The 22,773-nt window shown below is 59.5% G+C and overlaps 1 protein-coding gene across 1 annotated transcript in view; it reads right to left on the bottom strand.

Annotated features, from left to right (window-relative positions):
* Positions 1-18,892, bottom strand: part of ASIC4 (acid sensing ion channel subunit family member 4) — a 28,869-nt gene extending 9,977 nt beyond the window's left edge. Inside the window, exon 1 of the mRNA XM_085066693.1 lies at positions 17,557-18,892. Coding sequence (XP_084922819.1) covers positions 17,557-18,132 — 576 coding nt within the window. The 5' untranslated portion in view covers positions 18,133-18,892. The remainder of the gene's footprint in view (positions 1-17,556) is intronic.
* Between the last annotated feature and the right edge of the window lie 3,881 nt (positions 18,893-22,773).

The raw sequence follows: 22,773 nt of genomic DNA on the forward strand, positions 1-22,773 counted from the left end.
GGGCTCCTGTGGGACACAGCCCTGCATATAGGGGCTGGGGCTGCTGCCTCCATGGGGCAGCAGGCTCTGCATCCTCAGCCCAAACAGAGCAGGGCACCTTTGGCACAGCACACTGATGGTTTAGACTTCTTGTTTTCCTTGTCCTGTGAACAGCTAAGCTCTGGAATATCTTCTGCAGCTCCCTGATCTGCCTCCAAAGAAGGAAGGAAAACAGTGTGGGGCAAAGAGGCCAGAGGCTGCTGCAGGCATATCCCAGGGAGGGCCAGGACCCCTCCTGCCACTGCAGCTGTGCCTCTCTCTGTGCTACAGGAGAGCCCTTGCCAGCTGAATCCCCTTGGCTAGGCCTGAGCCAGCAGTGGAGATGTGGGCGTGTGGGGCTGGCAGAGCCCCTTTCGTGCCAAGCAGGCTCGCTGCTGGAATACCAATTGCTCAGCTGTGCTGCAGGCTGTGCCGCTGGCCAGGCAGAGCAGTGGGAGACACCCGAGTCCCAGCACTGGGCAGGGCAAGGAGGTCACCACCAGGCTGCTGCATCAGGGACAGCATGTAACCTGTGTCCCAGGAATGGGGAGGATCTAGACCAGGACTTCCTGCTCCTGGTGGGTCAGGAGCATAGGGATGCAATGCAAGGCAGAGGGATGCACCATGCACATGGGCAAGGACATCTTCCCAGGTCATCTGCCCCAGTGATGCCAGTGACTGTTTAAGCAGGGGACATTGGCACCATCGAATTTCAGGCTCAGCATCTGTGACAGCATGCCCAAACTCGTATGCCAGAGAAGGACCTCTCCCTGCAAACCATTGCCCCAGGAATCCTGCACTGGCCAAGCCAGAGGCTGAAGACAGCTGTACTGCCCATGCCACATGGAGCCATGGTGGCTGTGACACAGAGGTGAGTGGCTGGGGATGCCAGCTCCTCACCTCTCGACTTCATTGCACCGGCATGGCAGCACACTGCACACACATGACAGCCTCTGGTAGCAGAGAAAGTGCCATCACATAGTTGTGCTTTCTACTCCTGCTGCTCCTGGGGGAAATTTGTCCCAGAATCTCACTCATTTCCAACCTAAATTTATTCATGGCCACTTTTTACCATTTGTTCTCATGCCAGCATTGTCCCTTAGCTTAAATAGCTCTCTTCCCTCCCTTGTGTTTACTCCGTTGATGTATTTATAAACAGCAATCCTATACCCTCGCAGCCTCCAGCCTGCCAGCCTTCACGTGCCAATTGCTTCTGATTTCCTCTACCGATTCAGGCTTTGCCTGCCTGCACAGCCCGGCTGCTCAGCACAGCATCTGATCCAACTCCTTAGCCCTGACTACCCAGGGCTTGCACACTGCTCTCCCCCTCATTCCACAGCAGCTGTGGGGCAGCATCCCAAGCCAGCCGGGACCACTGCCCCAGCCAGGGCTAACCTGCTCCCTGCAGATCTCTTGGCAGCTGGTGCTTTCATAAGGTTTGTTTTCATTTTCAAGTGTCCACCAAAAGGGACACTTGAGCAGGTGAAGGAGCCAACTCCAAGGGAATTGCAGAAATGAAGTGCCAGTGGCAAAGGCATGCTGCACTGCAGGGAAAGGGTGCAGATGGAAGGGCGGGCAGGAGCAGTGGGATGGGGGAAGGGGATGGGGATGGGGATGGGGATGGGGATGGGGATGGGGATGGGGAAGTCCACTTTATCCTGTTGGCAGCCAGAAAACCCCTCTGAGCTGCTGAGCATGCTGCCTACCTACCCTGGTCTCTCCCTTAGCACATGAGTGGGGTGCTGTAGCTGCAGAAGGTTTCTGCCTCCTGCTTCAGGAGGTGCTCAGGGTCCCCACGGGAAAGATGCACCAAAGCTGCACCCCCAAACGTGCCAGAAGGAGCTTGTCGAGCTGCTAATGCAATCCCTATCTTGGGTTTGGACTGTGCTGAGCAGCAATCCTGCTGTCACTCTGTGCACCCTCCGGCGCTCTCCAGCCGGCTTCCCACCCTCAGACACCCCCGCGCCGGGCACACCGCTCCCGGGCACACAGCACAGCACGCTACGGATAAGCACTGGGATGGGCTGCAGCTCAGCCTCGCTGCTGCAATCCCAACAAAACACTCACATACACAGAGCAATAATGATGGGTTTGGGTAGCGGGCTCCCTTTGGCAGTTGGAGGAGATCCAGCACCATGCACGGCACTGTGCAGACACAGCTGGCCCCTGCCACTTGTCCTCAGGACCGGAGAAGGATCCCCAGCCCTGTGGTTTCACAGAGATGTAGCACTGAGCCCACACATCTTGCAGGCTGGAGGAAGCAGGGAACATCAAGGATACCCGAAAGTGGGGTATGCAATGTCCCCGGGGCTCCTTTGTGGAGCTTAGGCAGCCTCTGCTCTTTGAGTGTTGTCACCCCGCAGGGATCCCAGTACATCAGTGCCTCCGTATGGTGCTGGTTGGGCGCTGGTTGCTTTTTGCCGCAGATCCTGGACACCCTCGGCCCTGCCTCGCCGTCCTTCGCATGCGGGGCCCTGCGGGGAGGTATCCCCATATCCCCACTTGGCTCCGCAGGCAGCGCATCCCCCGGGGACTGCTTCTCTTTGAAAGCGGCCGTAAAGGGAGCTCTGCTGCCCGTCCCCAAAGGGTTAACAAGCAATTTCCTTTGCTGACAGCTCGGAGACCGTTCTCTATCGACTGCGGGAGAATAAGAGGGGAGAAGCAGCGAGATAAAAAGGCAGCAGAGCTGGCACCGCCTGCTTAATCCCAGCGTTTAATCTGCTGGGGCAGCGCAGGCAGCCTTATCTCGCCGTCCTTCTGCTGCTCCATCTCATTACTGCTCCCACGGCTGCCGGGAGATGGGGGAGCTGAGCCGAGGAGCGGGGCCCGGGGCAGGGATGCCGCCTGCCTCCCCGCTCAGCAACCCCCGCTCCTGGCACCACCGCACCCCTCGCTGCCCGGCCGCAGAGGGGGGGGACACACGCGGGGATGGGCGCACAGGCTGCATCCACAGGCTGCATGCTGGCTCCCACCTGGCGCTGTCACACGGCCTCGGGGACACACTACCAGTGTCACACACTCAGTCACACGTTTCCCGATCATTGAGCTCCGGTGGTCCAGCTTGAGCGATGCCCAAGCCCCCACGGGCTGATGGAGGATGCAGGGCTCCATGGGATGGTGCGTGTAGAATACAGTCGGGCCAGGACACCAGGTAGGGCAATGCCACCTTGTCCTGCATGTGCCACTCCCTCCATCCCCACCTATCCAGGTGTCCCCCTGCCGGGTGGCAGACAAGGTCCACTCCTCCCACCAGGCACACCATGGCCATTGTCACTGGGACACATCGGCCCGGGCCTTGGAGCTCCCACAGCCTCAGGGCAGGGTTAAGCAGGAGGGGAAGGGGTCCCTCCAGCCGTGGCATTTATCTGTAAATCCACAGCTTGACACGGTGAAGATGAAGCCTCCACTCTTGCCGGGTTGCCACGGGGGTTATCCTCCTGCCTACGGATGGGTTTACGCTGATAAGATTTATTGTCACCCTGGCTGAGGTGCTGCCAGCACCTCACTGCCTGCTGTTCTTGCAAGGCTGTGCTACCTGCCTGGGGGTGTTGTGAGGGGCATGAGCAGCACCTCACTGAGCAGTTGCCACTAGGGTGGGTCCCCAGACAAAAGGACAGCCAGACATGACCCTCTGCTCCCCGCTGCCAGGGCTGATGGGTTCCCTGCCCACCTGTTGCAGGGTGCCTCACACACTTTCCGACTGTTTCGGCAGGATGCAGAGGGACACTGGTCCCTGAACTGGACCATGCTGAGCAGAGCACACATCTGTGCTGCCACAGATTTGCTGATGGTGCTGGCATTGCAGCTCCTGTCACAGCTCAGCGGCTTCGCGGCTCTCCTGCATAGTGTGGGGTGACTGGGACTCGTGGGGCTGCTGGGGCAGCCATGTGTGGAACCACCACAGGCAAGATGGCCTGGGCAGGGAGGGGGGGGAAGACTGCATCCTGCAGCCTGAACTCAACACCATGTGGGAACTGGCAGAGTGGCTATGGGAACCAGGGCTTTGTACACCCCATGCTCCAGGGTGACATGGGACAAGCAGGAATACCCTCAAAATATGAACTTGGTTCCAAAACACTCTGCTGATCCCTCACCCACTCCCTGCTGCCTGCCCCCACACCACACTCCCCACCACTGATTTCCCTGGGGCTGGCAGGGATTGCCCTGAGCCACCTGGTGCAAGCAGGCAGGGGCTGAACCAGGCTAAATCCCTGAGCAGTGGGAGGGGTAGATGCCTGCCAGCATCCTCCCTGCCTCCAAAGTCACTACATAAGCCCTGCACAGCTCTCCCACCACACTGCTCCATCCAGGCTCCCACCTCTTCCCCTTCTCCTCCCCTCCAGCCGCTGACCTCTGACATTGCTGTGGGCTCTGCTCTCTCCGACAGCACGAATTTGACTCCAGTGTGTCAGAGCTGAAGGAAACAACATGCAAACAAACAGCCGGAGCCCTGGATGCACCCTCCTCCCCAGGGCTAGCTCAGGGGACCTGGGGGCCAGGAGGCTAGTTGGGATGATGGTGTAACCCGACAGCATATAGGGACCCCGAGTGAAGTGGGGTGATCACAGCTCAGTGGGAAAGGGCTCGTTAATAGCTGAGCCCTTTTAGCAGAGATTAGGGAGCTGCGTGGCTTTGATCTTTGATTGCCAATTTGCATCTTGAAGGCGCTGGGACCTCATCCAGCCTCAGCGCAACCCTTTGTGGTTATCTCGTGGCTAATGGATTTGTTCTTAATGCTGGAGCGTGCAGGCTAAAGGCTGATTAAACCCTCTCCGCGGCGCTAAATCAATGGAACAAACATGATAGGGGTTGGCTTTCCCAGCCTGGGTGCTCCCGGGCGGAGGGGCTGATTGAGAGAGCCCCTGCGCCCTGGCACTGACAGGGACCCCCTCCTTGGGGCTGCCGGGAAGGGGAAGAGGTGCAGGCGCTGGCGGGCGGGGACAATACTGCAGCCCATATTCTTCTATGTCTGTATCCCCATCCTCTGCTCGCCATGTAGGAGGTGATGGGCTGGGGCAAAGGGGAGCAGCGCTGGTAGCTCCCATCTCCTCTCTTCAGACCATTTCCCCTTGCCCCTGTTTGGAACCAATGCCTCGTTCTCAGGGCTGTATGCTGCCCCCAGTGTTCCATACATCACGTGCTGTGAGCAGGTGTAGCTGCACACACTTTCCGTGATTCCTGTGGTGTCCACTGCATGCCCAGCTTCAGGAAAATACAATTCCCATTGTGTCTGCAGGCAGCATGAGCAGAGGGGACAAAATGCACACTGCCCACTCATGCCCCAGGTGCAGCTGGTGCTTCATCCTAACTGCTGCCTGGGCTGTGGGCCTTGGGGATGGCAGCTGAGCATCTGAGACAAGGGATGGGAGCTGCGCACCTGAGGCAGGCAGCACTAAAGTTTTGGGGACTAGGAGCTGTGGGAAGTCGGAGCTGTGAGGATGAGGGTTGTGTGGCTTCAAGCTGGGAGGAGACTGCCTTAGAGCATTTTGCAATATTTGCTTTTTTGCAGGGCTCATTGCACTGGCCCGGCTGCTGCCAGGTCAAATCTACCTGCAGGTAACAGGAGCCCCAGTCAGGGAACCTGCTCCAGAGCACAAGCTGCCTGTGCCAGAGGATGGGATATGAACTGCAACACAGGTAAACTCAGAACAGCACCCTGCTAGGAACCAGTCTGTGGGGAAAAGGTGCTGCGAGCAGCCCCATGGGCCCCAGACTGTGCCCATGCCAGGCTCAGTCCTGGTTAGCAGCTGCCCCAGATGCAGCTGGGCTGCTGCATGACATAGAGCTGGTGGTATCACACACCGAGATTCCCATCGACAAACCTCACTATTGAAACATCTCCTCTTTGCCAATATTTGCCAAGCAGAGGAGATAAAGTGGCTACAAGTCATCAGTGCCGGCATTTCAATCCACTAGGGCTGGCAGCAGAGGGGCAGCCAGGCAGTCAGGCAGCTCCTGAGGGTGGGGGGCCCTGCCAGCTCAGTCCCCCAAACCCCTGCAGCAGTGCGAGGAGAGTCAGGATCCCTCCACACTGCTGCACAGCACCTCTGGAGCCTGGGATGGATGCTGCTGCCTTGGGCACCACTGCCTCTGCCACCCTGCCCTAGGCATCAAAACAACCCCCCTCCTGCCAGCACGCCTACCTCTGCACCATGACAGCCATCTCCACCAGGTCAGCATCTCTCTGAAACCCTCAATGCAGCACCAACCCCTGGCTCCAGCACTGCCCCATCCACTCCATGACATACCAGTGGCCCCAGTTTCACTGTCCTGCCCTGCCTGCACCATGGTTCCCTTTGTCCCCCTTGCTCCAGGCTGCCTGTGCAGTCTCTGCAGTGGTCCCTAAGAGGATGAGGCAGGACACAATGCTGAGATACAGCTCCTGGAGGAGAAGCCCAGAACATTATCAGCACAGGGAGCTAATTAAGGTCATGTCAGGCGATAAGGAAACAGGATGTCAGAGCAGCAGCAGCAGCACAGGGGGGTCAGAGCCTGAAAAACTCCCTCTGAAAAGCAACTCCACTGAGATGTGATCAGCCAGGTGCTTGGGGACAGAGCAGCTGTCACGGCCCCACAAGCAGGGCTCCAAGTATGGCACCGTACATGCTGTACCATGTCCAGTATAGGATGGAATGGGGTGGGATGGGGTGCAATGGGATGGGGATGAAGGTAGGATAGGATAGGATAGGATAGGATAGGATAGGATAGGATAGGATAGGATAGGATAGGGATTGGATGGGAATGAGGATGAGGTGGAGTGGGGTGGGATGGGGTGGGAAGAGGCTGGTCAGGAGGCCTGCCTGTGATGCACCATTTCCTGGGCTGGGAGAGCCAAGTGAACAGTCCTTGTTATTCACTCCTGTCTTCATGCAGAATAAATGCATCTTGGTGTGACCAGTGTCATGCCAGCAGGGCAGAAGTTACTGTGAACCCCTGCCCATAATTAGCACATGTAATTGCAGACACTCTCTGATTATCAGGACCTCAGAGGCAGGCATGCTAGACTCCTTGACAGTGCTCGCATTGCTCCTGCCTCAGACTGTTCACCTCCCTGCTCAGTGATGGCTTTGTCTCTGAGCCAGGCAGTGCCATGGGGCTGGGAGAGCCAGGCTGACCTGGCACGGCACACCACAGTCACAGCAGGGTGGTGGGAGGAGGCTGTGGACAGAGGGACAGGCATAGGGGACACACTGCCAGTGCAAATCCATCTTTCCTGAGCAAGCAGCTGCAGCACCCGGTGCCCTGCCTTGCTGGGCAAGAGCTGAGCTGATGGGACATAATTAATACTTGCATCAATCTCAGCTGGATTTGCATAGTGCCCTCAGTCCCATGCTGCTCGGGAAGGCGGGCTGCTCCATGCCTTTCCCAGGGGCAGCAGCATCAGATGCTGGGCCAACCCTGCCTCCTCTTCAGGAGTCACAGCCCCAGCATGGCCCCTGACTTGCCCCCACAGGCATGCTAGCCCTTCTTTCCCCACCACAGTGGAGACACCCACGGGTCCTTTCCCTGCCCTGCTTCAGCCACTGGAGCATTGAAGACAGATGGAGATGCTTTTCTCTGCTGTGGTCTCTCCCTCCCTCCTTGGGCTGTGAAGAAATTGAGGAGACGGCAGCCTGGGAGTGAAGGACACAGCAGGTTTTGGAGGGCAAAGGGATAAGGCTGAGCTGCAAACAGCCCCAGGCAGCTGGGAGGCACGGCAGTGCCCACTTCTTCATGTCCAGATGGAGTACGAGGTCCATGGGAGAAAGGCAGCATCCACAGACAGTGCCTCTCTCCTGGCACACCCAATTCCCTCCTGCCCCTGTCCTGCTCCCATGGCCTAGGAGAATTCCATCCCATCACTGAAGGGGTCTGGGAGGAAGAAGAGCCAGGGCAGAAAAAAACCTGGAGTGGTGGCTGGAACACCAGGATGCAGGCAGAGACCACAGCCCTCCCTTTGGGTGCAGGTGCAGGTGGTAGAGGGACAGAACAGGGAATGTGCAGAGTGTCACTGACCCCAGAGATGACAGATTGGTGACACATCCTCGTGCAGCTGAGTGCAGTGCCTCTCCACGCCTGCTGACACCACTGACAGCCGCTCCCAGCACCATGACACCACGGGGACCACCACACTCCAGGCACAGCTGGACTACCGATGGATGCAGGGGGAGACACAGGCACATCTCCAGTCCCTAGCCCTGTCCACAAGCCCTCTGCAGCCACTGCCAGTGATGCCTCACCCATGCCTGACCACAGCACCCACAGCATCTGCAGCACCTGCATCACCTGTGGTACCTGTGGCACCTGCTGTCCAGCCCATCCCAGGCATGGGGGATGTGGCCACTGATTGTGACTGTGACCAGAGTGGGGGGCCACCACCTGATTGCAGCTGCCCAGATGAGTGCATCCAGCTCAATCAGAGCTGTGCAGCCCTCCTGCACGCCGGGCACCGGGAATTAAACTGCTAATGAGCTGCTGGCTGGAGGGCCGGCAGTTAGTGATTAATCAGAGGCTCTACTCTGACAAGACTGTGCTTCCTCTCTCTTCCTGCCCTGCACATCCCAGAGCTGGTAGCTGGTAGTGACCAGTGTGTCCCCCAGCCCCTGCTATCTGCCTGCCCAGCCATTGTGGGCAGGAGACAGCCCACACAGAGAGGGGTCCCCAACCCCTGTGCCACTGGGACACAGGTCCTTCCAGCCTTTGGCTTTCCTGTCCCCCTGTTCCTTCTGTTCCTTGGGGAAGGCAAGGGAAGGGAACGGAACGCTTTCCTTGCCTTCCCCAAGCTGCGATCAGGTGAGAACCTTTTGTTCTGCTGGAAGAAAACCTGTTGAGCCCAGCTGAGCTCAGCCGATGCTCATCGTGTGCAGAGTGTGCTTGGGGTTCTGTCTGAGAGCCTAGAGATGGGCCCAGTGATCTGGAAGGCTTCTGCAGAGGGGTTTCACAAGGATGGCAGGGGAGGAGCAGCCATGCAGCCATCTCCTGAGGACAGAGCAGGCACATGCAGGAGCCCTGAGTCCCACTGGGTCAGGGTGCAGGTGCAGTTCCCCTACCCAAGCCCAGCAGCACAGTACTATTTGCCACCATTATCTCCTGCCTGCAGTTGGTACAATGGTGGGGTGGTGGGTGATGGGGCTGGCAGAGCCCTGCCTGTGCCTGGCGCAGCACACTGGGGCATGAGGGAATGCTTTGCAGCATGAGCAGGGGACAGCCATACATAGAACAATGCGAGGAGCTACAGGGAAGCTTCATGGTCACAGCAGAGTCAGGATAGGGCAGGACATGGCAGAGGTGGCAGCACCCTTCTGTCCTCACACCCTCCCTGGCTGCCTGATGGGGCAGTGCCTGGGAGAAAAGGCCAGCGACTGGCAAGGAGCAGGTTAGAGATGCATGTTTTCCCCTATTGCACAATTAATCATGAGAAGTTTTTCCTCCTTTCGTGCATGAAACAGAATTTGGCAGGGCGCTCTGACCACAGGGACTGGCTGCTTGCTCTCCAGTAAAAACCTAGCCACATCTGGCTAAGAAATAACCTCAGAGCATTCATGTGTGCAGGCGGAGATAGACAATGTTGGGCCAGGCAGGAAGATCCAGCAGGGCTTGGTCCACAGCCCCTCATGTGGTGAGGACCTTCAGCTCCTGATGTTTGTCCCCCTTCCTCATTCTCCAGCACACACATGGCCATGTTGAGCTGTCAGTGCCTTCATTCCTGCCTGCAGGCCTTGTTATTCCAGTCGTGGATGTACAAATGCCTACGCAGGGACATCCACCCTATGGCAGCATCCCCTGTCTGGGCTCTCATCCCACCCTGTCTGCCTCCCCCTGCCCACTCCATCCTCTAGCCTGGCTGGAGCCTCAGCCCATTCTTTCCCAGAGGGAAAGCAAGCTCAAGCCTCCCCAACAGCGTTCCAGTTATTTGTTATTGGAAAAAGGGGGAAATACGTTTTTCGACAATTATTGTTTTTTCCACCTGACTGGCTGCAAACTTGTTAATTTTTTTCTTTAATGTGTGAACAGTGTCGACGGCAGCTGCATGTCAAATGACTCTACGCCCTATCTGCGGGTCCCTGGCTGGCTTTCAGCACTCGCACCGCAAACATTGCCTTCTATAAATAAAGGCCTATATCTCATCAATGGCAGAACAGCAGAGCTTTATATAGTCGTCTTACATAAAACCGTCTCTCTTTATGGGCTTCAAACCATTTGCGTCACTTAGTGCAGCTCCGTAAACCTCCTTCTCCAGACGCTCCCTCATGGAGGGAGATCCGGCACGGCTGCCCCATGCCCCAGTGGGGAGCTGGGATCCCCCCTCTGCCTGGGGCTGTCCCTCAGTGCCTCTGCAGGGCCAGGTGGCAGCTGTGCCCTTGTTTCCCTGCCCCACAACTCTGGCACGTGCCTCCCTCCAGCCCGCCCAGCCTTGGCACCAAGTGCCAGGATGGCAGCCGGCACTGCCAGGCACCCCGGAGCTTGGGAATGGCTGGCCAAGAGCCAGCATCACTCACCCTGCCCTTGTGACCCTGTCCCTGACACCCGGCCTGGGGCACTGCAGTCATGGATGCTGGGAGATGCTGCTCTGTCCTCTGTCACTTGGCAATCAGGGACCCGGGGGTGCAGGGTGACTGGGGACATGATGTCAGGCTGGGGGGACAGGCCAGCTCACAGCAGCTTTAATTCTGACATGCAGGGAACACGAGCCTGGACAGTGGCTTTCCACCCCAATGCCCAGTGAGTGTCTGGTGTGGAGGATTCTGGGGGCTGCCCCCATGGCCACAGGACACAGGTCCCAGCCTCAGCCCTCACACAGGCTCCTGCAGTCCCCAGGGCCCCTGGCTCCATATGGCAGAGCCTTCCCTCCGGCTTGCCGCAGGCACCCGCCTGCACGCAGTGATGGGTCGTGGGGAGGTGGCGAGGGGGGGAAGCAGGGACTCCTACTGGGGCTGCAGCAATGCTGGCCTGCAGGAGGCAGCCCACACCCCATCTGGGACTCCAGGAGCCAGGTAGGGGGTGGGACAGAGCTGCACGGACTGTGCTGACAAGCCTTCATTTACCTCCATGACATCCCAAGCTAGCTACCCCACGTGGCTGGAGCCAGAAGGAGACAGGGATCCAACAGCATCATGGCACCGGAACCTGTGGTGCACTCTGACCCATGCTGGCTGTCCCCAGTGCTCTCGATGGAACGCATACCACAGCTGACGCTGGCACGAAGGACAGGGTCATAGAAATGCCCTTCCAGACATGGGGCAACGTGGCACCCAACCATGCCGCTGGCACAGGGCACCTGCACCCCAGCCAGCCCTGCTCAGCCCCATGCCCAGCCAGCCATGCTGCACCCCATGAACAGCCCCCGCCCCATCTGTCCCCCTGCACCCTGTCAGCCCCACAGCCGTGTGTTCCCATCGCCCCGTGGTCTCACAGCCCTGTGGCCCCAGGCATCAGCAAGCACCAGCTCCTATAGCCAATCCTCTATTGGAATGGGCTGTCCTGTCCCCACCCCGCCCACAGCCACCCGAGGTGCCCAGCCCCCTCAGCAGCCAGCAGTGCTGGAGGGGCACTGCCCCAGAGTCACCCCACGGGTCCCCTGCCCCAGGGGGCAGCAGTGTCCCCCTCCACTCAGCCTGGCACGTGGGCCCAGCCTCACAGCACGTCCCACATCCCTGGGGAGACACACCAGGCGCGGGCGTCCTGGCCGCTGGCTCCCCCCGTATCGGAGACAGGCTTATTAAGTGTGTGATATTAAATTACCCAGATAAGAGCATAAGAGCTTTTAAAGTCAATTCATTAAATATAATTATGAAGAGAGCTTTTTTATGCTCACGGTGATCCGATCTCAATCAGGGAGACGGTGGGAAAGCCGTCGGCTCCTCCAGCATCTCTGCTCCCCCGCTGCGTCGCCTCCGCACCCCCCTGCTCCCCCGCCTCGCCCCCCTCCTGCAGGGAGCTGGCACCCACGGCCATGGCCCTTGATGCCCACCCCACTGCCCTGGCACCCTCTTCCCAGTGTTGCTGCTGGTGTCAGTGCCACCCCACTTGGATGGAAGTGGCATGGGGGTCTGCTCAGCAAAGGGGTGGGGAAGGGGAGGCAACGGGGGCGAGACAGTTGGGACAGTGGCATTGGGGAGGAGGGAAGCAGGGTATGGAGATACTCAAGGGCAGGAGGCAGGGGTCTGGGAGCTCAGTATAGGTTCTTCTCAGCCATGGATCCCCTTCTCCCCATGATCCAGCCCTCTCATTGTCCCCAGCCTCCTCAGGGACCTTATAATGCATCCCCACTCCCCAGGCAGGAGGGGTGCATGCTTCCCTCCCATCCCACATTTATTAATGGCAGTTTTTGACCAATTAATACCTGTCAACAAGGTGGAACCTGTCCTGACCTATGGCTGGACTCCTCATGTGCAGCCCATGGGGCCACGCGCCAGCCCTTTGCACCAGAGCACCCCTCTAACTCCATGCACTCCCAGCCACAGCCCAGGGTGCAGCTGCACATGGGGCTGAGCCCAGCTTTATTGGGGGAATCCATGAGGGACCAGTGGACTCAAAGATACCTCATGACCCCCCACCAATAACGTCTCCCCAGCCATCTGAAAGAGTCAGATTGCCAAGATGCTTGTCCACTTGTCACTCTACCCCACTGTCATGAAAGGCTTTGCAGTGACACCCCTAGGTGCAGCCAACCCCTTGCTCTCCCACAGTGTCCAAAATCCCCATTATTCCCATATCCACACAAAAGCTGCCACAGCCCGAGCACTTGGGACAAGGAGTAGCAGCCTGGCTGGCAGGGAGCAAGGTGGGCTCTGGACTGGGGTCCCTGCAGAAGGCTTCGGCTGGGGCTGGTGGGAGCAGCTACCCGCTGCTGGGAGCTGCTGGACTGACATTTATTTTTAGACGTGAATTGTATAAATTAGCATTTCTCAGCGGATTAAGCAGCAGGAATTGTGTAAAATTAAATGGCAACGAATTGCATTAAAGTCCCCCGTTTTCTGGCACAAACAGCGCCTCGAGCCGTGCCCAGGCGGCTCATGTGTAACAGCGCCGGAGATGCCGCTACCGCTGCTCCGCACAGGAGCACAGCCAACCTGCAACATGTCTGCACCACCCAGGACACAGGCCTGGAAATGCACAAGCACGGTGGCCAGACTGTGAGGATGGAGGGCTCCAGATGGGCTGGGAGCCCCTGGGTAGCTGGCTCAGGCGCTGGGCTGGGACTGCAGGATGTGGATGCAGTGAGTGGAGTTCTGTGACCCAGATGGGCACAGATGGGCTCAGCTGAGCAGCTCTCAGTCATGATCAGTGAGGGATGCTCCAGGCTCTCCTGGACACTGACACCACCAGCCCCAGCCCAGCCAGTCCCTGCCAGGCATGGCAGGACACCCACCACAGTCACAGCCATGCTACCCTCCAAAGGGGATGATGCCATGCTGGGACCTGTACGGCACTCCCTGGCCCAAGAGTCGCTCCGTGCCCCAGCCAGGGCAGGTCCTGCAGTACCTGGAGCCCACTGGGCATCTGGGGGGGTCTCCAGCTCGCCCAGCCCTGCACAGGAGTACAGGGAAAATGAAGTGTTTGAATGCCGGGGGCTGAGCAGGCACCAGGCAGGGCAGGGCAGGGCAGGTGAACAACAACCAGTCCAGCTCTTTTACCCAGTAAAAATAGGCTGAAAATGTGACATTTATTAAGTACGATTCTGGTGGAAAGGTCAGAGAGAGTCCCCATGTCAGGAACAGTGGGAGAGCCTTGCTGGGAGGAGGGAGAGGTGACAGCCTGCTGCCCCCACCCTCCCCCTGAACCAGGATCTCTTGGGTGCACATGGAATGCAGGTGAGGAAGTTCCCCATCTCAGCACAGGGCTTCCCCCTCTGGGATCTGCATGGGGCACTGGGGAGACCTCTCATACTGCCCGCATCCCAGGCAGGCAGGAGGCCTAGCTTGGAGAGCCAGGGCCAGTGCCAGCTCCGAGAGGCACTGCCAACTCTCAGCAACCTCCCTGCTCCCCCCAGCCTCCAGCCCCGGCACAACTGGCTTCGGCAGCCACACATCACAAACAAAAGGCTTTTGACAACGAACGAGGTTTTGAGAAAGGCACTGGGCTCCTGCCCGGCCGCGAGCGGAGCCTCCCACTGCAGCCGCTGCCGGCGAACAGGCGGGATGCTGCTGCCAATGGAGGGAGCCCCCTCCATGCACTTCCTCCCACAACCCCCAAACCCCTGCACACCCCATCTGTCTGTTCCCCCCACCCCCAAAGCACTGTCGGGAAGGCTCCCTCTTCCCTCAGTGCCACCTGACATGGCCTGAACTGGCCTTGGGTTGTGGCTGTACCGGGGTGCCAGGCAGGGAGGTGAGGCTGGGTGTGAACCACCCGCGGCAGCTCAGCCCCAGCCCCATGGGGACACTTCCCAACCTCCCGCTTAATGGCATGTAAAGAGTGCCATTGATTTCCTGCACCAGCACCGCACTCTTTGCACCCTCAGCTCTGCAGCTGCACTCGCCCAGCCAGGAGTGCTCCGTGCCCGGCACCCTCACCAAGGCATCCATCGGGCAGTGTGCCAGCGGGCACTGGGCAGTGCCCCCGGGCACAGCAGAGACTGGGGGGGTTTGGAGCACAGTGCAGCTCAGTGGGGTCAGAAGAGGCTTTGCCGGGGCTCCAGCACAACCCTCTAGCAGCCAGCACAGGGGGCACATTTGTCAGTGGGGCTGCAGGGAGCCTCGTTGCAGCTCAGGGTTGTCCCTGCCGCTGGGGAGATTTACAGCCCAGCCGGGCTTTATTACATGGAAGATGCTTACGCTGGGGATTTTTTTTTTCCCGATAGTTTCTTAATTTGCTGTCCCATAAAGAATGTGGATTTGTGACGTTGAATAGGGGAAGATCATTTAGCACTCACGGCTCTTACTTAAAGGATCCGCACGAGTTATTTATTGTGTGAGCATGGGCTGCAAGCAGCAGTGCGAGGGGACATGCTCCAGCCTTGGCTCTGCTCCTGCTCCTGGACAGCCAGTCAGCAGCAGCCCCACAGCTTGGCCCCTCTCGTGCTGAAAAACTTCCAGCCTCTGGACAAAGTCCACTTCATGCCCAGAGGAAAGGAAAGACTAGCACTCCCACAAGCACGGCTGAAGGAAAAGCTCCTTCCCTTCTCCAGTATTGCTGGGGGACAACCTCTGCTACAGAGGCTGCCTGCTGGGGACTGGGTGCCCTGGGACCCCAGGCCGTTTGCCCTACTGGCATGTGCTGCAGTCTGGGAGCCCTCCATCACTGCTAGGACATGCTGTGACTCACGCACTCGCCCACAGCAGCAGGGGTACAAAAGCTTTCTGAACATGGAGGTTCACATGGGGACCCAGAAATGGGACCAACAAAGCTTGGAGCTCCCTGCTGCATGAGCAGCCTGGGTGCCCCTTCACTGGGGCCACAGCTACGAAGCAGAGGAGCGCCCAAGCCCACACACCACAGCTGGGACTCAACCCGCCTGCCAAGAAGCCTGTGCTGTGTTTCAGTCATCCCCAGGAGGCACAAGGGACCGATTTGGCTCAGGGAATGGGAGTAGAAGGCTCCAGCTGCAACTGGCGTGATGCCTTGACAGGTCCCACTACTGCCTGGCAAGGCTTTGGGACATGTTATGTGGCAGAGAGATGTATCACATCTTCACCCATCTTCCCCTACACCCATGCTCTGCAGCCTCTCCTGTCCCAAATTCACCCCTTTGCTCCAGGCAAGTGAGAGGTGACAGGTACACTCCTTTCTGCTGACAGCCCCTGATGCCTCAAAGGCCAGGAAGGCTGAGCTGTGGACAGGATGGGTGGAAGCTTTAGGAGCCCTATACTCCACTTTGGCCATAAGCCCACAGGTCAGCTGGCACTAACCATTCTCATGCCTGAAATACCTGTTCCAGTGCAGGGTGCTGGCACACCACAGCCCGGCCGCCTGGGCATCCCCAGGGCATACTCATAAGCAGATGAGGTAGGCAGGCCAGCTGGTCCTGCAAGGCAACCTGCTGAGAAACCAGGTCCCAGGGACTGTCCTGGTGGTCACCCTTCACTGCCATGCAGCACAGCGCATGCCACACACTCTGTCCACTCTTCCCCACTGTGGGAAGCTTGTATCACCCCATCCACATGAGCTCTGCCCCGCCAGCCTCACGGTGCGGCTCAGCGCACACCAAATCCCATTGCCATGCTGCGCTGCTGCCCAGCACAAGGCTGGGCTCGCTGCCTCCCCCGCAAACCAAAGCTGTGCAGGATCCTCCAGGAGTATCCCAGGGCTGAAGGCAGCATGGCCAAGCCACGTGCAGGACCGTCCAGCACCAGAGCTTCCTCCTCCAAACCCTGCTGAACAACACTGCTCCCCAGCAAACTCAAGCAGCTGGCATAGAGCAGGCACAGAGCCCAGCAAATCCCCAGGAGGAGTGGGGCGGCCCCCCTCACTGTGCTCCGCTCCTCCTCACTCCACTGCAGTGCCCCATGCCACCACCCCCCCCCCGCGCACAGGGCAGCCCCCCCAAACGTCTCTTTCCCAGGGACAGCATCACTCTGCACATTGAGCAGACGTTGTACCGACGGGCACGAAGTGAAACGGAACATGCTGCATCAGCCATTTCCAGCCCCACGGAGCCTCCTCTCTTCCCCAGTATCCTGCACAGCCCATGGCATCGCACCCCACTCCCCGGCGCGGAGCAGGGTCCGGCTGGCAGCAGAGCTCCTGAGAAGGCAGGAGCCAGCAGAGCAGTAGCCCCTGGCAGCCGTAGGAGAGAGGCGGCTCATTTCCAGAGTCATTAAGGTCTGAAAAGGGTCCCATCAGGTATTCCGCCCGTTCAGCACATTTATTTTCCCAAACCACAGCGGGGATTTGTGATTCCAGGCTCAATATTGGTGAGAGCTGCACACTGGCGGCGGTCGGCCAGCGGCTCGCTGCCTGGGCAGACTGGGCGCTGCTGGGAAGAGGCCCTGCTGCCAGTCCCGGGCAGTGAGTGGGCAGCCCCGGGCAGCCCCCCGCTCGCCTGGCTGTAGCCGTGCCTCCAGAGCGGAGCCGCTGGGCATTTGTGCTCGGCATGTGCACACGTGCGTGTGCAATGCCGGCAGCCTCCACATTTACACAACATCCCGGTGCTAATCCCCCAAACGCAGGAAGGTTCCCCTATGTGCAAAGAGGTCTCTGCCTGCCCCCCCTGCTCCAGCCCCTCTCGCTGTGCAAAGCACCCTGCCTCAGGGCACTTGGATCCGGTGGAAGAGCAGGCTGGAGCAGGACTCTATGCCATAGCTTTCCCCCTGCCCGCTGCACACCCACCCTGGGGACCGCCGAGCCCCGCTGCTCACCCACCGCAGCCTCTGCCCGTGAGCCCCTCAGGCACAGACCTGCCGACAGCCCAGTCCTGCAGAGCAGAGCCCTGCTGAGAGCTCCCACGGAGGATCCTCTCCCTCTCTCCATGTGAAACTTGGAGGGAAACTCAAACAGAGATGCAAACTTCAGCAGCCGGAGTGAGCCAGGGAGCCCTGCTCCGGTACGGCGCGGACGGGTGGGTGCCCCCCGTTCCGGTAAGGGCCCCCAGGGAAGCTGAGCCAGGTGTGCACTCACCACAGTGAAATCACGGGATGAGCAGTTCTCGCCGCTGAAGTTGCAGCTCTTGAGCATGTCGTCGAGCTGGTGGCCGGTGCGGTTGACAATGTCAGCCATGTCAGGGTCAGGGTAGAGCAGGTCCGTGGCCTTGTGACCGTCCCGGTCCTTGGGGGGCAGCCCGGTCATGTTGGCCAAGTGGAAGATGTCAGCGTCAGTGAGTGCCGAGTGGCGGTAGCGGTTGATGTTGCAGATGGTGATGGCGGGGAAGACCATCTCGCGGATGGCCTCCTCGTCCAGGGCCATGACGTGGGGGTGCTCCAGGTAGAGCAGCGCTGACTTGGCCGCTTGGTAGAGGAAGAAGGCGAGCGAGGCCAGGAAGGCAAATGCCCAGAGGGTCTGGCGCACGCCCAGCCGTCCCGACCGGCAGATGTGTCCCAAGCCGTGCAGCGTGCTGGTGCTGGCAAAGGTGGCCAGATCCCGGGAGCGGGGCCGGGCAGGCTCCTCGATCAGGCTCTCCTTGTCCCCTTCTTCTTTTTCCTTCTGCTTCTCATCCTCCTCAGCAAATTTGATTTTACACACGATCTCAATCGGCATCTGCCCCGTGCAGCTGGTGTGCCCAGCCAGCGAGCTGCCCCCTGGCACAGGCACCGGCCGAGAGCCCGGCCAGGCGCTGGGAGGGGGGTCGGGTCCCCCCCAAGCCCCAGCACGGCACCGGGAGGGCCGAGCCGTCTCGGGAGGGAAGCGCAGCCCCTCTCAGCAGCTCCGAGCCGCCGCTTCCCTCTTGTCTCACTAGTCGATCGTCTCCTTGTGCCTTCGCTTATCAGCACAAATACAGCTGTCAAAAACCCCTCTCTCTCCTCTCCCTCGCTCTGTCTCTCTGCCTCTCTCCCTCGCTCCTCTCTGGTTAAGACCCCAGCAGATACAGGCAGCATTTAGGCATCATGTGCTAATAAAATCCAGGGAATACTTAATAATTCAAGACATGTCAACATTATTTCATCGTCAAATAAAGAGCGAGCGTCAGAGAAAAGAGGCAGTGTGAAGGGCCCGGCGCCTCCGGGGCAGGGAGCCACGCTGCGCCCGCTCCCCAGCCCCGGCCCCGAAGTGCTGCCGGAGCCACTTGTTTGAATGGCTCGGGAGCTGCCGGAGCCGAGCCGTGCCGAACGGAACCGAGCCGTGCCGCGCCGTGCGATGCCGAGTCGTTCGCGCCGCGCCGCGCCGTGCGATGCCGAGCCGTGCCGAGCCGTGCCGTGGCGGGCGGGGCACGAAGCCTGCCCCCCGCCGTCGCCGCTGCCGCCGCGCTCTCCGCCTGGCCCCGCCGTGCCCCGCCGGCCCGCGCGCCCCGGGGCAGAGCGCGGCGCTGCTCGGCGGGGGCGGGCAGCCTGCGGGCAGCTCACCCGGCGGCCCCCTCCTGCTCGCCCGCCTGCGGACTCCTCCTGCCTCGGCGGCTCCCTGGCCGTTAACCGCCTCCCTGCCGCGGCCCGCCGCGACCCACGGCGGCCAGCGCCGAGTCACGGCCGTCCCGGTCCCAGCCCCGGCTGTCCCGGCGGGATTCGGCCGGTGAGACGCCGCCGGCGCGGGGCTGGACACGGGGCGCCGGGGGTGCACCTTCCCGTGCCCCTCCTCCCCGCCCCTGCCGTGCTCTTCGGTGCCCCGGAGCCAGGAGGGCGGCAGTATCGCCACCCGCGCCCCGTGTCCTCCGCCCCCTCTCCACTGCGCTCGCTGTGCATCCGGGATGGGCTCCTCCGGCTTCATTTCTGCCCCCCCTCCCTCTCTCCCTCCATCACTGCCCCTCATTGTTCCAGGGCAGCGCACAAGAAGTGGGGGGCACCACAGGCAGTGACCAACTCTGCTAGAAGGGCTGAGCCGGGGTAACTCTCACCCTGTCCTGCCCTGCTGCGCCCTTACTCCTCCTGGGGTCTGCTTCCTCCGGGGCACGCTCCCGTACATCCTGAGCACAGCCCCAGGCAGCACCCAGCCCCTGAGGCAGCGCTGCCCTGCAGGCAGCGTGAGAAGCAGGGTATCCTCCTGCCCCATCCTGCCCGCCGCTGTGGGGCTCTGCCTGCGTGGCTCAGTCGTGAGGTGATGGGCTCACCTTGAGGCACCAACTACACGGCACCCAGGTCTGGCTGCTCCCAACACACAGCACCTCTGCCAGCAAGTTTTGATCTCTCCCAGCTTCCTGCCTTGGTTTTAGCAGCTGGTGATGGAAGGTTTACACAGCTTAAAAGGCTGAACCAACCCACTCACTCACAAGTCAAGCAATCCTCTGTGACACTGCCTTGTGGCACAGTGGTGGGGGAAGCACCAGCTCCCTGTCCCCAGAACAAGCCCAGCACTGGGTACTCCCCCCAGCAGACATGGCTCTGCTGAGAAGGTGCGTGCCTGGCAGGGAATCCGGGGTCTCCGGAGGACAAGTGATGAGACAGCCGCCCATGAGCGCGACAGGAGGCCTCGCCTCTCCTCGGGGACTGCGCCGCAGGTCAGTGTGACCTTCACTGTGCTGCCAATGCCAACGGCAAAGCTTTCCCCAGTCGTCCGGCAAGCGCACACGCATCTTCAATCTTCCCATCGATCTGTGCATGGCACACATGTTTCTGCCTCTGTGTGGGTCAATACAGCATGATAGGCTGCCTCCGGCAAGGAGCACGCACAGCCCCAGCCTCCTGTTTCTCCCTGCCCATGGGATGCAGCATGCACGTGCCAGCCCTGCACCCCCAGCTCAGAAAGGCATGGTGGGAGCAGGCTGGGCAGGTGACCCAAGCGCTGTTGCCACCACAGGTGCACCAGCCACATAGCCACCAGACAGACCCCAGCTGTGTCCACAGGGATGCTTGGCCCTCCGGGGGATGCTTGGCCCAGCAATGACCATGGGCAGAAAGGGACTGGTCCTGTGGCGAGGAGTTTCCATGGAGCCAGGCAATGGTAAGCCCTGGTTCTTGGGTCTGCAGAGCTGGGGGTGAAGTCCCTGCATGCACCTCTCAGGTGCTGTGGTGGCAAGGGACATGAAGGCATGGGGGATCTGCCAGGTAGGTCATCCCATAAGCACAGACCCTGAAGTATTAGGCAAACTGATCTGTGCGAGTGTAGGACCAGCTGGAGCCCTGTGCCCCCTGTGTGCTGGACAGTCATGGCACGGAAGCAGGACTGTCTCTTGGCTCCCAGCAGGGCCCTGTCCCCCATACCAAGGGGAACACAGACCCCTCCTTTCTCTGAGCATCTTCAACTCCATTATCAACCTGGACTGGGGATATATTTCAGCACCATCCCCACAGCATGATCCCCTCCTGCGTGGCCAAAGAGGTAAGTCCTCTCCTGCCTCCTCTCCTGGCTCTCCTCCCCTGTTGTACTCTGCTCCTGCCCGTCCACCCAGCAAGGGCAAATGGGCGTTGGAGGCTCATCCCCTTGCAGGATTACCCAAGGCTAGAGTGCAGCCAGCTGGGTTGGAATCAAGCTGTGCCCATGTGAGTGGTACCCATAGCACAAGCCCCATCCCCAGCTGCCTTCTAGAAGCCATGAAGAGGGGAGGACTATGGCTTCACAACCAGGGAGCAGTGGAAGAGAGGACATGCTGGGAGAGACACTGGGATGGTAGGGCAGGGAGTGGGGAAGCAGCATGGCTTGGGAAGCTAGGCAGTAGGGCTTAGAGACTGCTTTCTTCTCAGACTAGACAAGGTAGAGAACAAAGGCCGAGATAGGAATGGCTGGTGCTGCCCCTTTGCCAACATCTCTGCAGGTCCCCAAGGTTCCTTGCTGGAGCCTCTCACCAGTGGCTGAGCGCCTGCACATGAGGCCACATGGGGGGACTCTGTGGTGTGTAGTGGGGTTCATCTTCACCTGATCACATGCAGCTACAGAGTCTGTCTGCCCCCTGATCCTCCCTCATTCAGTCCTTGGATATGATTCTAACTGTCAGGACAAGCAAACGCCCTGGGCTCCAGTGCTGACTTCACTAGCCACCGTGCAAGCAAGCCAACAGGATGGGAGAGCCAGCCAAGGGCTTGCCAGCAGATAGGGAAAGTGGAGTCCTCCCTGCTTACCCCTGTGCCCCCCAGCCAGGGGAATGCTGATCATCAGGGACTTGGCACAGGGCCCATGTACTACACTCAGATGATGGGGGAGGCTGCGGGTGCTGGAGAAGACAGGACTGGAATTCGAAATGATGTTGACAAATCGGAGAAATGGCCTGAAAACAATCAGATACAATCCAAAAGGACAAGCACCAAGAGCTGGGCTGGGGCGGGAAGCAAATCTGCCCAGCAAGCAGAGGGCGAGCAGCTGGAGGGCAGGGCTGCCAAGCAGGCAGGAGGGCAGGACAGTGCATGGCTCAGCAGTGGGCAGATACATCAGTTCATCTGAGTTTAACACCCAATCCCAGGACAATCCCAGGTGGATAAACAAGGCATGCAGAGGGGCAGAACCCTCAGGCAGGACATGTTCTGCAGGTGCAGTTATCTGCGTGAGCAGGAGCTGCCTTTCCAGATGCCCAGCAGCCAGGCAGCTGCTTGGAAGAGCATCTGTGAGTCAGGAGAAAATCAGAGAAACCTCAATTGTTTGGGATATGGGATCTACCAGTTTAATATGGGATGTCTGGCAGCCCTGTAACTCCACTGAAGTCAGTGAAAAGGACAACATTGCTCAGGGCTGCGTGAGGAGGAGAATAATTCGTAAGGCATCTGAAGTGTTTGCTGGCGGCAAGGCCATACTGGGAGCCCTGTGTCTGGTCTGGGACATACATCAAGAAAAATCCAAACTAACAGTAAAGAGTAGAGAGGATGGCAATAACAGAGAGCAGTGATGGAGACCAGCTGGAGGCACTGGAAGTTGGGGTGAGAGCAGAGGAAGATAACAGGCTGCATCCATAGACAAAATAACTGAGCACAGAAGGACGGGGCTTTCTAGAGCATCAGGGCCCTGACACACCATAGAACACAGCAGGAGATAGGTGAAGTCTCCACATGGGAGAAGCTGCCCCACAGTCTGGAGGGATGTTTGGTGCCCTCCAGCTCTCTCATGGTGATTCATACCCTCCAAGACACTGGCACTGTCTGTTTCTATTCTTAGCCCAGTCTGGATGAGGGTTTGGTTGTGATTTCCCTTTCTTGTCACCCAGCCGATGGATTGACTCTTTTCCATACAAGACCCAAACTCCCACTGCGCTCCAGCACTGGTTCAGTGCCACTGCAGTGAGCTCACCCTGCCAGCCAGCCTGTGGGGCTGCAGCTCCTCAGGAGG

The sequence above is a fragment of the Lichenostomus cassidix genome, chromosome 7, assembly GCF_008360975.1.
Source record: "Lichenostomus cassidix isolate B80296 chromosome 7, HeHo_3.0, whole genome shotgun sequence".
NCBI lineage: Eukaryota > Metazoa > Chordata > Aves > Passeriformes > Meliphagidae > Lichenostomus > Lichenostomus cassidix.